The following is a 15,316-nucleotide window of genomic DNA, read 5'->3' as shown; positions in this document are numbered from 1 at the left end:
AAAAAGTTCATTAATGTTAATAATTCTATTCATGCATTTAAACCTAGGCAGAAGTTTTACATAAAGTTAATTTTTATGATCCTAAATAAAAGCTAATAAAAACTCAAAATCTGTTTTTTTTTTTTCAGATAACTAGATTATAACATAAAAACAACGATTCTTAAAGCAAAACTGCTATGTAATGGTCATGAGAAAGACACTGGACTTCCCAGTTGTTCAGCAGACAGTCAGGGCCTCCCTCCACAACTGAGGTAATCCAAAAAAGGTGCTAAAGAAGCATTCTTGGAGAAGGTGGCTTTACAAAGAGCTGTATCCAATGGAAAGTTTAATGGAAGGAAAAAGTATAGCAAAAAAAAAAAAGCGCAGAATCAATAGAGATAACTACAGCCGTGAGGCAACTGTGAAATGAAGCTAATTCAAGAGTTTGGGGGAGATTGACAAGAGTTAGACTACAGCTGAAGTCTGGGCTTCGAGAGCCACTACACACAGAGGTATCCAGGACATGGGCTATGCTAATTGCTAGCTGCCAAATTCCACGTGTTAAGTCACCCGTGAAACTGGGCTAACCTGGACTAAGGAGACAAAGGACTGGACTGTTGCTCAGTGGTCCAAAGCCCAGTTTTGACAAGAAAGTCCATTTTGTATTTCATTTTGAAATCAAGGCCAAAAAGAAGGTGAGAGGCACCAGCATCAACAATGCAGATGCGATGAAGGCCACAGCACATATACTGTATTTTACAAACACTGGCATACTATTTAGAAAGCCCGATTTTCTGTATTAAAAATAATTTATTAGACCGTTTTGAGTTTTCATTAGCTCTATGTCATAATCATTAAAATTAATGGAAATAAACACTTGAAATATAACACTCAGTGTGTAGTAAATCTATAAAACAGGAGTTTCCCATTTTGTCTGAATAACTGAAATAAATCTAACTTTTTGGTGGGATCCAACTTTAATGAGATGAACCATGTTAGCCTAAATCCGGTGTATTCTCTGACTTCATGCTAGGAGACTGACCTTGCTCTGTTTGCGGTCCAGGTAGAACTGATGCTGGCTGATAGCCATGGCCCAGATGGACTTGATGAGAGCGGGACAGGCGTACCAGGTGTGCACGGCGATGCCACTGTGTCCAAAAGTCCTCCTCGTTACCGACGCCCTACAGTAGGAGCGGACACAAGGCCTCCTTATACACACTGAACACACAAGATCGCTCAACCACTCCAGTCACTACTGCTGCCAACTGAGACGGACAAATGATGATGATAGAGATGTTCTTTTTTTTTTTTAAGTAAAGCCACACACAATGTCCCAAATTGTTAACTCGTCCTTTTTTAGACCCACATCTGTAGCAGAGCAGCAGACCAGCTCACTCTAATGACAGCTTCCTTTAAAGAGAACGCCGCTGCTCCCTGTTTCACCCCGTCTGTCTCTTTTCCCTCCCGTTCTGTCTGTAGAATAACACCCCATATATATATAGCCATGTTAAACAAACACAAGAGAAGTCACTTCCTCTACAAAGAGCTATCATACATCTTTCCCTTCTCCTATAATCTATCAATGCTTTACCCTGTGTGTGTTTGTGTGTGAGAGCACACGGTTTAGACTCAGACCATCAATCTGCTCCACCATGACAACCCCAACGCTCTGCAGTGCTGCCAAGACAAATCCTACAACTTTGACCAAATTAGACTCCTAGCTCTCTTTTCCTGCTCCAAACAGATTATTATTTGAATCTCTGCATACCTCCATTCGTCTGGCTAGTAATTTAAAGTAAAAGCCACTGAAAGGTGTCCACGGTAAAGGAAAGTTATCTCGTTTTAAATTAGCAGATGTTTCTTTGAACTTGGGATCAACCAAACAGACGCAACGATCTAAAAACTCAAGACAACATGAAAGACACGAAGCAGTAAAACATTTTAAGAGCTTGAGTTTGTGATATAAATTTACCTCCTGGGGTCATGGACTTCGACTGAAAACTTCTTCTCTCTGAAGTACAGGTTCTCCAGCTGACGCCATTGAAACACCTGAGGTTTTAGGAGAAACAGACAGCGTTTAGAAGAGCTCACGGGAAAGCACGCTTCACATTAAATCATCACAGCCTGCTGCCTTCACAGAGAAGGCTTCTTTTAGTTTGGCAGGGACAAGCAGAGGAAACAGAGAAGCAGGGGAGAAAAAGAAAAAGCTGATAAGAAAGGAGCTGTTAGGAAACAGTAAGATGGGACCTAAAATCTGGAGGTCTATGATCCGGTCCACACCGGGCGGTCTTTCAACAAAGGATCCCAGCGCTGGATGACTTCACACTGAAGCAAGACAGCTTGAGCGGAAGAAGGTTCGATTCGTCTTTTTTTTTTTTAATCCGCTTCCATCTCCTTTATGAACCATTTGCTTCTCTGTGAAATAAAGTCCAAGCCAGCTGTGTGGGAAAGCTTCCCCGAAGACTCGCTCCCCAGCAAGTGTGTACGTTCAGTCCTTCCAGGCGTGAGAGGAAAAGAAAGGTTAGCGGTGGTGTGTGTCCACCATCTGGAGCCATGTGTGCGTGTTTTGTGCAGAGAAAGTGAGTAAAGTTAAGTTTCCTCCTCTCCCGGAGTTTCGCTGGGAGGGTTTAGAAACGAGAAGGGGAGTTTATCCCCTCCTCATGACCCCTCCTCCCTCCCTCAGGGACTCTGTGTTCAGCTCAGGGCTGCAGTTGGGAGGTGTGTGTGTGTGTGTGTGTGTGTGTGTGTGTGTGTGTGTGTAACAGCGGGTTGGTGTAGAGGTTGTGGTGTGTGCTCTTTGGAAAAGTAGGAGGGAGGCCTTCTGCGGGCCTAGTGATTGAAGTGCCATTGCTTTGTTAATCTGAACTGTCCACGAGCGAACAAAGTACGAGTGTTGCTCTTGTTAATGGGAGTAAGTAGAACGGGAAGGGTTTTCAATCGGCTAGACTGAGGCGCAAAGAATAATAGAAGCAAGAAACAGTGCGAAGGATGCAAAGTGAAAGGACCCCACCGGGCAGGAATTTGAACTCTGTGCCAGAATAATAAACAAAAGTGGATGGGAGGTGCCCAGGTAATGCACCAAAAAAAAACCATAAATACACATAATGTTGAAGTCTGTGTATCTGCGTGCATGCAAATGTCTGGGGCAAGAAAACCTTCAGTGGAGTGTGAAGTGCTAATGTAGCGTGGTGCTAAATATAGCAGGCAGGGCAGATTCTGAGCGTGTGTGGGTGCGTTTATTACATAAGATAAGATGGGTGTTTGAAACGGTCTTCGAGAGCCATGGCTCTCAAACCATTTACAGCACAAATACAAGAGTAACTAACTATTATGTAGGGCCCATACAAACAAATTGGCGAAAAAGATGACTAGTTTAAAGAAACACCCCTGAAACCTTAGAAAAGGGGAGTTGAGGAGGTTTTACCAACTCCGAGTACACTAGCATAATCTCAATGCAACCATATTTGCTAGTAAGATATATGCTAATTACTGCATTCTGTGACAACCTTATTACAATGTGCAGAATGAGATAAACGTTGTTTTTCACTAACCATCAACTTCTTTGGTACACGTTGCTATTAATGTGTTGGACCCCCTTTTGCCTTTAGATATGCCTTAATTTTTTGTGGAATCGATTCAATAATCAGATGAAGGCATCACAGTTGCTGCAGATTTATTGGCTGTAATTCTATGACACATATCTCCTATTCCACCACATCCCAGATGTACTCTATTGGATTTGAATCTGATGACGGTAGAGACCCTTGGAGTTCGTTACCATATAGAGAGTGAATCAATGCATTATCCTAGTGAAAGTAGCCATTGAAAAATGAGTGCAATGCAGTCATGAAGGGATGACGATAATTATAACAATACACAGGTATGCTGTGACATTTAAACAATGCTCAATTGTTGCTAAGGGACCCAAATTGTGCAAAAAAAAAGGAAAAAAAAAAAACATTTCCGACATTGCTATATCATTACCAGGCAAGGTAGATCAATTCTTTGTACACCAAATTCTGGCCCTACTATCTAAATGTTGCAGTTGACACTGAGATTGATTAGATCGAAATCTGCTATTGTTCAATGTTAGCAGATCTGTGAGAGTTGGAGACACATTTCCTTGTCTAAGCTCACAGGAGTAGGCCATCTACTTCAAGGTTCAATGTGTTGTGCGTTTAGAGATGGTTTTCCGCATACCTTAATTGTGACTAATGGTTCATTGAGCCATTGCTGGTTTTCTATTACCTTAAACCAATCTGCCCAACCTGCCTAACATGCACTTGAACAGTGCATCTAATTAAGTGGCTGCTGGGTTGTTACTCAAAAACTGAACGAATATGTTCACTAATATCCTCATATTTAATATACTATATGCAAAACAGTTAATGGCAAGAAAACTGTCCAAAGTACAAATAAACAGATATTGAGTTTTGGGTTTGTGAGAAAAGTTTTTAATCACCTACTTGGTTTTCATTTAAATTTTAATATTTGAAAAGTTTTGACTTTTGAGTAAAAATAAAATGCACTCCAATGTGCAATTACAATTTTTTTCTCTTCCTTTTTGCATTTAGCGATTCACGGTTGTGTTGTAGCACTGGTATGAAATGTCTTTCAGTATTGTAAAATGTGGAAACCCACTGTTCTAGAGGAAGCATACAATAGCTGCTGTGATCTTAATTCTTAAAGAGGCAGATCTTTTCGTTTTCAGGCTCCTCTCCTGTGGGACCAACTCCCAGTTTTAGTTTGTGAAGTAGACAACCTGTCTACTTTTAAGACCAGGCTTAAAACCTTCCTTTTTGATAAAGCTTATAGTCAGAGTGGCTTATGTTATCCTGGGCTATCTCTGTAGTTAAGCTGCTATAGGCTTAGGCTGTGGGATAACATAATGACCAATTTCCCTCACCTTGCTACATTCTCCTACTACTCTCCAATTTAACAATATTTGCTTAAATTTCAACTTCTAACTTTATGTTCTCTGTTCTTTTTCTTCCGCTTAGCTACATCTGGCCTGGCAATTTGTTTAGTCGTGACACCACTGTGGAGGGTGGAATTGGCTGAGCTACTCCTTTTACAGATAATACATGGCCCTGTCTTTTAACTCCATCTTTCTGAACCAAGTACTCCTTGATCAGTACTTCTGTGCTCTTTTTGTGTCTCTGCTCTGTCTTCTCTAACCCCCAGTTGGTAATGGTAGATGGCCGTTCACACAGCCCGGTTCTACTGGAGGTGTCTTCTTGTTAAAGAAAAATTTGACTTTCCATTGTTGCTGCATGGATGCTCAGAATGAGGTATTGCTGTAAAGTCAATAACACAATGCAAACGACTGTCTACTGTCTACATACTTGTCCTGGAGGACTGCCGCAAGTCAATGACTCCATGCAATCGTCGAGAATTCCTTAGATAGAATATTTTAATGCAATATTATTAATAAATTGAACTTAAATGCATTGTTTGTTAACTAGGATCGATTGCAATGTGTATGTGACTTGGAATCTGTGTATGATTCGACTGAACTGACTTTTTAAAGTGCCTCGAGAAGATGTGTTGTGAACTGGCGCTATATAAATAAACTGAATTGAACTCTTTCAGTGTTTCTCTACACTGCAGTGTTCACTGTCAAGCTTTAGTCCTTTAATAAGAGGTTTACATGTGAAGTGTTGAGTACTACTGTCATATTATTTCAGTATGCACACACATCCAGTTTAAAATGAAGGTAGCTATTTTTAATACTAACCTACTTTGAAGTTATATAAGCCTTTTTATTCTAAAAACAATTGTAGCCCTTGTAATTGTTTTCTTTTACTTCTCCAGTTTTTTTTTAGGATTAATATAAAAGCCACTGGGTGGTTCTGTTATTAGGGTTGTGCATGTACGTGTGTACACACTACAGACCCTCTTCCTCTCGGTTGTAGACTGCTCCTACACAATGGCACAAACACAAAAGCAAAGGAAGTGACTGGTCATTATTCATCACCGAACAGAGCGCTCATGTGTACAGACCCTCGCCTGTCTCATAATAATGTCAGCACAACCAAACGCACATCTATCACAGAGGTAAAGGTCAATTCTGATAGAGTGCAAATGCCTTTCTCTTGTGTAGCAGACTCCCTGGTGATTACAGAAGAATGGGACATCTAAATAGCATAGCTCAGGACAGCTACAGTGACACAATGTATTATTCTTTTTTGGACTTGGACTGAGCAAAAAAGACCAAATGTTTTGTTCGTGAGTTGGGGTTTCACTGTATGGCACTATATCCAGCAGTTGTCAAGTAGCTTTACATTGATCTTAAGGCACTTCCATTTATTTATGGCTCATTTCTGTTTTGCATAAATTAAATCTTAAAATATCTACTTTGGGTTATGTGGTTTTTCACAAAATAAATTATACAGTTTAAAAGGCAGCTGTCTCTATATGCTTTAATATGTAGCAAAATGTATGATTTGAAGTTCAAAGGTATTTTAACTTCAGTTCAACCCCTGTAGCATTGGTGGTATTTTTAGGGGTGCTGTCATCCTACAAGGTGAAACACTTAAAACTGCAAATAGATGGGTTGTACTTAGTAGTTAAGTGACTTATGAATGCGACTGGTTGAACTGGATTTAATTTAGGGCTATCAGATTAAAATGAGCTGAATAAAAATGTGTGCCTCACTTTTCATATTTTTATTTGTAAAAAAAAAGATTTGGAACTTATAATTTTCTTTCGACTTTAAAATCATGAAGTGCTATGTGTTGGTCTATCGCATACAATCCTGATAAAACACAATAAACACACTTACAGTTACACATGAACAAGCTCATGGGGTATAAATTTAAAAATGCAATAAATAAAACCATTGTTTGCTATATTTCACAAGAAACGTCTGATGACCTCTTGACAGTAGCCAAAGGCTACGCTTAATCAATCTTTAAATGGTACTTATTCAACAAGAAAACTCTGTAATTGTTGCCTAAAGGAATCACAGGACTCTAATGAGAATTCAGAACAGTGTGTCCCTATACATTAAACCCAAGTATGAACATTTCATAGATAGAAAATGCATGTTTTTAATGTAGACATTTTTACAGTGACAAAAGGTATTACTCCACCTTCCCGAGTCAGAGTACTAAGGACTATAGACACAGACTATAGACAATTCTCTGAGTCAGTGGTTAGTGGTACTAAGCCAGATAACTGGCCATCTAATTACAAAATCTGCTTTAGTTTAGTTCAAGTAGTGAGGACCTTTCTAAAATAAAACAAGCATTGCATATATGCTGATGACCTCTGTCTCTTTCAGTCGGCAGCAGTGAAAGCAGAACACCCTCCAACTTATTTTCACTGTCTGATTAAAACAAATCTGTACGGTTCTCAACAGGGTTTAACTGAACTTGTGATGCTGAAGCAGTCCACCATAAAGAGGCCCAGACTACCCCAGTGTCAGCTCAAGAAAGCTTGTGAGTCAGTACTGAAGCTCAATGGACCAGTGACTCACGCTGACTGTTGCCATGGCTGTTGAGTACTGGATAAGTCACTTGTGATAGAATGCTAGGACACCTTTCTGTACTTATTCAAATATCATTCATGTTCAAGACATGTGTTGATTTTGTTTGTCATTGTCAACTGGATTCAGGGGTAACAGGATGAATACCATTAAGTAAAGTAAAAAAGGTAAAACATAATAATAATAAAAAAACACTGCACTTTTAGCATATTCAAAGGTTTTTGTGTATGTTCTGGTGTTAATGTGTCTGTGAATTGGATAGAATATTAGTGGAATAAATGTTACTATCATGATAATTATCTAACTCCGAGGGTAATTTAGGATTCTTTAATGAGACAATTTGAACTGAATTGTCCCAATTAAGATGTGGGCACACTCAAAAAGTGGGCTTGCGGCAAAAAAGGAAACGCTTAGTAGATGGATAGTAAGTCTACAGAGGTTGTTAAAGAGCCTCAAGTTACAAGGCCGAATGCAAGAGTTTAGGACCCTGAAGAGGACTAGCATTCAAAGATAAATTAAAGTGGGAGTTACTTCATCCAGACACACACTGACTGGAAGGAAGGTTCAGGACAGGATGTTTCATTCAATGACTAAAAGTCTCCAGAGAGTTGCAATCATGAAACATTGTTATTTCTTTTAAACAATTACAATTTCCTGACCCACTGATTGGAAAATGGACAGAAGGGAAAACAAAATGTTAGACAGAATTCCTGCATGCCTTTTATGACCAAATACCACTGTTTTCTATTTTCTTATTAGTAAAGTTCTAGGTTCCTTTCTAAAAGTTCACTAAGAATTTAGAAGAAAACCTCCTTAAGCAAACTTGTTGATGAACAAACAGATTGATTTATGGATGGAATGAGGAACATATAGCTGAATGATGGACAACAAGATGCATGACGGATAACTGGATTAAGGGACAAACAACTGGATGAACAAAACATTAAAGACAATGAAATGACATAAGGCCAGGGGATTTTTTTTGCAATGCTTATCCACACCTGGAAATCAAAATCAAATTCTATACTTTCCCAGAGTTCCTAGAAAAGTTATTAAAAAACTGAGCAAATAGATTTCCTTTTAAAGCAGTGGATTAGCTAAAGAAAGAGTAATTTATCCAATGTTAATAATGAGCACAAAATATTTATTTAAAGGTCATACCTATAACCTTTTCATCAATAGGATTCATTTAAAAAAAATAATAATACATCCACAGAATGTCTAGAGTGGTGCAGAATAACATTATAAATTTTACTGAAAAATAAATATATAGTTTAAAAATAGTTTTATAAATTTTGATGGGTCCAAAATTTATAAATATTTACTTCTGGTTACGACACCAATGTCGGCATGAAAGGATTCGGCATCAATAGGAATAGTAAGTTGTAGTCATGTGAGATGGAGTTCAGGCGTTGCCAGATTGTATTAGCTCCGTGAAATGTCTTCTCAGCATTACATATGTCAGATTCATGCGGACCAAAAACTAATCAAAACAGGTAAGTTAAATGTTTGCTAATGCTAACCTAAAGAATTGGCAACCAGCCGGTAACCAGGGTTGAACAAAAGCGGGCCAGCACGAGTGTGCCACCTACTGGCCTGGTGGCGTTAAGATAGTAGCTATCTCCTTTAAGTTCTTGTTTACTAATGGAAATTATGTACAGAGAAATTGAGAGATTGACCAAATTGTGCAGCAGAGATCAAAAGAAGGACCATCTCACCTTCCTTGGCTTGACTTTGTCCTGGTAGTCATACTGAAAGATGCCTTTATAGCTCAGACCCAGCCACCAAGGGATCCCCTGTTTGTCCTAAAAAAACACAGCAAAACTTCCCAGATATCTGCTTGCAGGCCCCGAGGAAACAAGAATCTGTGCAGTGCATGTGTGAGAAAAAAAAGTAAAGGCAGAGTAGTAAAACTGTACCTTTACACCATAGTAATGCACTCCATATGTGGGTAGAGATTCCACAATGCTCATATAACTGTAAGGAGCAGAAAGACAGGAATGTAACGAAAAAGAAAAGAAAAGTCTTTCACATTCAGGACATAAACAAAACCAGAGACACATAAACATACTTACTTTACAATAGCCTGCCCTCTAGACTGCCCACTGAGCTTCTTGTAATGCTCTATGACCCGGTCTTCACTGTATGAGAGAGTAATACAGGACATTATTATGAAGACAGACTTTGGATGAGCTTACACAATGAATAAATGAGAAAGATCTCACCAGTAAGCCAGAGAAGGGTGCTCCTTTAGAGCTTGAGTGGGCAGAGCAGGGAGCTTTTTCAGATCAGACCTGGTTGCATCATCGCTGCATAAGAAAGAGGAAAATCAAATGCGGTTAAGGCTATTTCACCAAGTCTGGCCATGAGTTGAGGAGGGTTTTACCCACACATGAAAGCCTAACAGATGCCAACGGTCAGTGAAAGAGGAATACACATTTTATCACAAACACTCAACTGTTTTTGATCCACTTTGTGGGGAAATGAGCACAGGAACTGTGTTCAGTAAAAAAAGAAGAATAAGTGCTGATGGCCAACACATGTGCTCTATTTTAAGCACCGGGTGTGGTCTAAGTCTAAGCAGCTGCAGGAAGAAAAAGAGCAACAGAAATACAGATGCGAAATCAAAAGATAAGAGGGGATAAAGACTATCAAGGAAGGAGCTGGAACAGATTAAGACACAGATAGGGTAAATGAGACACGGAGCCATGCAGAAAGCTACAAGGACTTGGCCCCAGATTCAGTTTTCAGGCCTCCAGTGGCAGGAGTTCTTAATGCTCTACTCTAATCCCCAGGCTTCACTCCAGCTTCCACCAAAGGCCCAGAAGATTGGGAAAAGCCCTGGGACGATGACAACCTATGAGCTAAGACTCTGGAAGAGATCCCATCCGCCCAGTCCGTCTGTTCTTCGATGTGTAAAAACAGCTGTGTCCGATTTGTTCATATCTGCTCGTGTCGCTAATTATCAGGTACAGTGCCTTGCAAAGGTATTCATGGCCTCGGAACTTCTTCACTTTTTATTTTGCTAGAACCACAAACCTCCACATAGTTTTTTTCCGGATTCATTATAACACACTAACAAATTAGTTTACAAAAATTTGTTACAAATGCAGCTGTTCTGTGAAGGCGTCAGAGGTTTGTAAAAGAACACTACTAAACAAACCACAACATTAGGACCAAGGAATCCACCACAATTATTATGAATGAAGTTGTGGAGATGCTTAATGGTTAAAAAGGGTTAGAAAACAATGTTCCAAGCTTAAACATCTCAGGAATCACTCTTTAACCCCTCATCCAAAAATGGAAACAGTACCCAACTAAAAACCTACCATATCATGGCCGTCGAGTAAAGGGGCCTGTGGGGTAGCTGCAGGGATCCACAGCTCATGTGGTAGATTCTGTCGCCATGACAACTAATAATTGTCCCCTCTTCAAATCTGGCACTAATGGAAAAGTGGCAAGACGCTTAGAGAAAACCTTAAAAAGTCTCTTTTTTCAATTTAAGTTTGCCCCACGCCAAGTAGGGGACAAAGCAAGCAGGTGGAAAAAAGCTGCTTTAAATTGAACCTTCTGGCCTCTAATCAAAACTCTTTATGCGGGCGATAACTAATTAACTGTACATCATGCTGAATACACCATTCCTATGCTGAGACATGGTAGTGGTGTGGGTGGAATGATGCTATGGGGATGCTTCTGTTCAGGGACCAGGAAGCCGGTAAGAGTTTAAGTGAAGAAGGCTAAAGCTAAATACAGAACACTGCAGGGGTGGGGGACTAAATAAGACTTGAAACTGGGGGTTGGGGGTCACCTTCCCGGAAGACCTTAGAAACATTTCAGATATTAAAATCCCTGTAAAATGCATTGCTACACTGCAAAAACGGATCTAAAAATAAGTAAAACGTTCTTAAAGTCAGCGTATTTATCCTTGATTTGAGCAGATAAATAATATTATCTGCCAATGGAATGAGTATTTTGACCCCTAAAATAAGATATTTAGACATCCTGCACTTGAAATAAGGTGATGAAGATGAATTGTTCCTATTTTGAAGTGCAAACATCTTATTCCATTGGCAAATCATCTTATTTACCTGCTCAAATCAAGGACAAATACATTCATTTTAAAGAATATTTTACTTATTTCTAGGTCCATTTTTGCAGTGTATTTGTGGTTATAATGTAAGCAAATCTGAAAAAGTTGAGGGGGCAGGAAACATTTTGCAAGGTACTCTGTATCAGGCTTTTTTAAATTCTTTTTTCAATATTTACATCACCACTGATAAGAAAACACAATTACTGCATACAGATATTTTAACTATTCCATGAAACCTATAGTTTGATTTTTTTTTTTTTACCCCTAAAAGAAGCAGAACCTTATACATATATCTGGATTTTACAATGCAATTATAACTTAAGAATGGATACCCTAACGAGTCTGTAGCATATAATTCAGTAAAGCAAGCAATAAAAGACGTAAAATAAACCATGTGATGGTGTATGGCTATGCAAAGGGCACAGTTTAAGGACTTTTAGAAAAGTAATATGCATGTGAGTGGTAGAAGGTGGTAAGTAAAGAGAAAAAAGATGAAAGGAACGTCTCCAGAGAGTGTTACATTCCAGCTCTCTGTAGGATGCTTTGTGTATTTGCTTCTTTCCCCCGACAGAAATGGGGTCAAAGGTGACGGCTGCTGTAGTCTGTTATCAGGGCTGCAACAAGGGATCAGGGATGATGCATATTCAGGGCGACAAGAAGATCCACTTTAGGTTTGCTGTTTATACAAAAAATTACAGAGACAGCTCCATATCTACTGAGTTAATCTAATTGACGGCAAACGGACAAGGAAAAACATTTGACATTTTTTTCAACACTCGTTATCATTATGTTAGGAAGCCTGTTAACAGTTAGCTCCCTCATAAGTGCTGAAGTCATATGTTTGCCTTTCATGCAGAAAGGGCAAAAATGAGTGAATCCGAGTCCAAGTGATTTGAGAAGGAAATGTGTTGCATGGGATGTGAGTCACTTGGAGAGCGATAAAACTCTATTCAAAGGAGAACAGAAGCAGATAAACAGCTGATATTATCTCCATTGTCTCCCAAGCTGGACTTCTGCTTTCAGGTTCAACACACACACACACACACACACACACTCAACACTCACACAGTAAGAGAGTTACACTTTCAGACACATTCTTTATACTGACCAGCTTAAGTAGAGTTGTGAGCGAGGAGAAACCGGGAATAATTTTGTAGCACATGAACTTTTACTGTCAGAAATTACATTTACAGGCACACAATAAATACGCTGTAAGTTTTATGTGTTTTCAATGTAGCTGGTGCAATCTCTCTAATGACAAGAACCGAAAGGGTAGTAAGAATAGGTTCGGTACGCCAAACCGATTTCATTCCTGCAGCGGTGCTTACCTGGTAAAGTCCCCTTTAGCTTCCTGTGGAAGAAAAGGAGAGTAAAAGAGGAAACCTATTAGACACGTATGAGCTACAACAGAGCAGTAACCATAAATAATATGTTTATGTTCTGTTTGTCGAGGTAAATGTGTAATAAACGGCACACTGCTGGAATAAAGAGGGCGGCATTAAACATCCACTCAGAGGGGAAGCTTTGAAGCCATCCAGAGGAGATACTTGATACTGAACATCTGCACCTGCGCGGGGGTGGGTGGGTGGGTGGGGGGGAGCAACACACTCACAGAGATATAAACCATTCGGTCCGCTCTGTAACGCGACCTTGCATGAGCACAGTTAACGGACTGACCTGCTCTGTGGGAGGGACAAGTAAGAGAGTGGGTCGGAGGTGAGGAGGAGTTTTTATGTGGAAGAGAGAGCCTGATATTATATTGCCAATTGCCACAAAATGTATATAATGGACACATATTTACCGCCAGCCATGTATATTTTATTTGCAGCAATACTTGTGATGACAAATTACAATTGCGTCAAAGATTTAGTCAGCTCTTTAAGAGGCAAGACATTTTAGGAGATATGCATGCCCCCCGGGGCCCGCCAACATATAATCAGAACTGATTGGCGACAACATTAGCTAATTTGGGTTTGATCTGTTAATTATGAAACCAGCAGATTATGCAGGATCAGACATTTTGAATCGGGATCAAAGGCTGTGGAAGACATTTCAGTAGCTATATTAGATGTTTTGGGCAGCATCAACAGCCCATGGAGTACCTCAAGTACTCTGATTAATGTATGGGCTAAACAAAAACGAAGAAACCTATGCGTATCATGGTGAACAGTCACACATGTACACACGTCACAACTCATCAAAAAATAAAAAAAACTTTCTTACTTGCAGGATGTAGGAGGCTAATTCAAAGACCACCTCGCTGTCCACTTCAATAAGCTCCTGCAAAAATGAGAACAGATGAAATCACGTGAGTGGCAGATAAATTACAATAACATAAGCATGCATGTCCCTCCTAGCTTGCAGTTACAGACAGCAGAGACGTACTAAATCATGGATGGTTCCACCACACATACATTTAAACGCTGCCACTGTTTAACTAATGGATTTTCTTTCTTCTTATTTTTTTTTTACCGGGATTAAAGTGATTAGTCCAGATTTTTGCCGTTTTTGATGGCTGATCATTGCGGTTGATGTTGCCAAGCCAGACTTGCTGAGGTTCAACACTCAACTCCTCAGTTTGTCAGGTCTTTTGTATTTTCTGATTTTTGCAATGCGGTGAAAATTGAGCTTTGCCGAACCGCCTGCACGGTCAGAACATCGTTTCACCCAACGTGAAACATCCATTGCAAACTTTGTAAAAAAAAAAAATAATAATTTTAACATAAATACTCCCCGGCAGTCAAAGTTACTCAGGCGTTTACCCATAGTCCCTGGGTATGTGACGTCACATGAGAACTACATACTGTTTGGCAGATAACGAGCAGTTAAATAATAAACTTTGTCATTCAAGATACATGGTTGAATTCTCTTTCCTGTGCAAGCCACATTTCTCGCTCCTTTCTAATCTCGCCTATCAGAGATAAGAGGGGAGGTAAAGTGGGGTTTATTTGAAAAAAAAAAAAACACATTAGCAAATAATACACTAATCAGGCCAAGAGGTGTGAGAGCGGGTAGAAGAATGATTACATCTGTGTGGTTAGTTTGTATTTTTACCAGCGATGTGTGAGATACCTTCTCCGTACACAAAACTGGAACAAAGGGATAAGGGTCAACAGGATGCGAGTAGTGGGTGAGGCATGCTAGGAATGCTACTTTACAATCCACGTCTTTAATTGGTTAGAGGTTCAGACGGCCTGGATGAAATACGAGAATGAGATAAACCCACAGATGTACCACCCAGGATGACTACAAATCACAAGCTTCTTTTTTTTCTTCTTCTCCTAGCTTATGTTCTTTTAAGGAGAAACAAAATATTGCTACGTCTTAAACTAAACATAAATGACAACATGAAAAATAAATATAAAAGTCCTACTGTTTAAACGATCAGAATGCTTTTAAGATTATCTTCTGCTGAACCTGGAAGATTTAGCCCTGTTGTTCAACTTAGAATCCACTTCTAACCAACTATCACCACAATATTTCATCACTTTTAACACCCACAGTTGATCTTCTCTACATAAGACAGCTGTTTTTAATGCAGATAATAAATGATCTCAAGTATTCTAACAGCTTTTATATACAGTATAGGAACATTTATTAAGTTTTATAAAGGATCGAAAAGTCAGTCAGTTCAGTTCAGTTCAAAAAGGTAAACTCAAATGTTATATATGTTCATTAGACACAGAGTGATACATTTCTGTGCTTTATTTCTGTTATTTATTGTTGCAATCAGTTAACGAAAATCTCAAACATAGCAT

The 15,316-nt window shown here is 39.3% G+C and overlaps 1 protein-coding gene across 11 annotated transcripts in view; it reads right to left on the bottom strand.

The window, feature by feature from the left end:
* The window catches only part of frmd4a (FERM domain containing 4A), a 131,871-nt gene that overhangs the window by 14,948 nt on the left and 101,607 nt on the right, over window positions 1-15,316 (bottom strand). For 8 of the 11 annotated variants that reach the window (XM_036150548.1, XM_036150550.1, XM_036150524.1 and 5 more), the window contains exons 6-13: window positions 13,782-13,838; window positions 12,887-12,909; window positions 9,694-9,777; window positions 9,544-9,609; window positions 9,388-9,445; window positions 9,187-9,273; window positions 1,952-2,028; window positions 1,022-1,163 (exon numbers count right to left, since the gene is read on the bottom strand). In XM_036150548.1, the coding sequence (XP_036006441.1) occupies window positions 1,022-1,163; window positions 1,952-2,028; window positions 9,187-9,273; window positions 9,388-9,445; window positions 9,544-9,609; window positions 9,694-9,777; window positions 12,887-12,909; window positions 13,782-13,838 (594 nt within the window). The remainder of the gene's footprint in view (window positions 1-1,021; window positions 1,164-1,951; window positions 2,029-9,186; window positions 9,274-9,387; window positions 9,446-9,543; window positions 9,610-9,693; window positions 9,778-12,886; window positions 12,910-13,781; window positions 13,839-15,316) is intronic. The other 3 variants (XM_036150527.1, XM_036150559.1, XM_036150537.1) reach the window with 1 other exon arrangement.

The sequence above is a fragment of the Fundulus heteroclitus genome, chromosome 2 (genome assembly GCF_011125445.2).
Source record: "Fundulus heteroclitus isolate FHET01 chromosome 2, MU-UCD_Fhet_4.1, whole genome shotgun sequence".
In the NCBI taxonomy this organism is placed as follows: domain Eukaryota; kingdom Metazoa; phylum Chordata; class Actinopteri; order Cyprinodontiformes; family Fundulidae; genus Fundulus; species Fundulus heteroclitus.
Note: the sequence above shows the minus strand (reverse complement) of the source record. Positions and strands in the feature narration are given on the sequence as shown.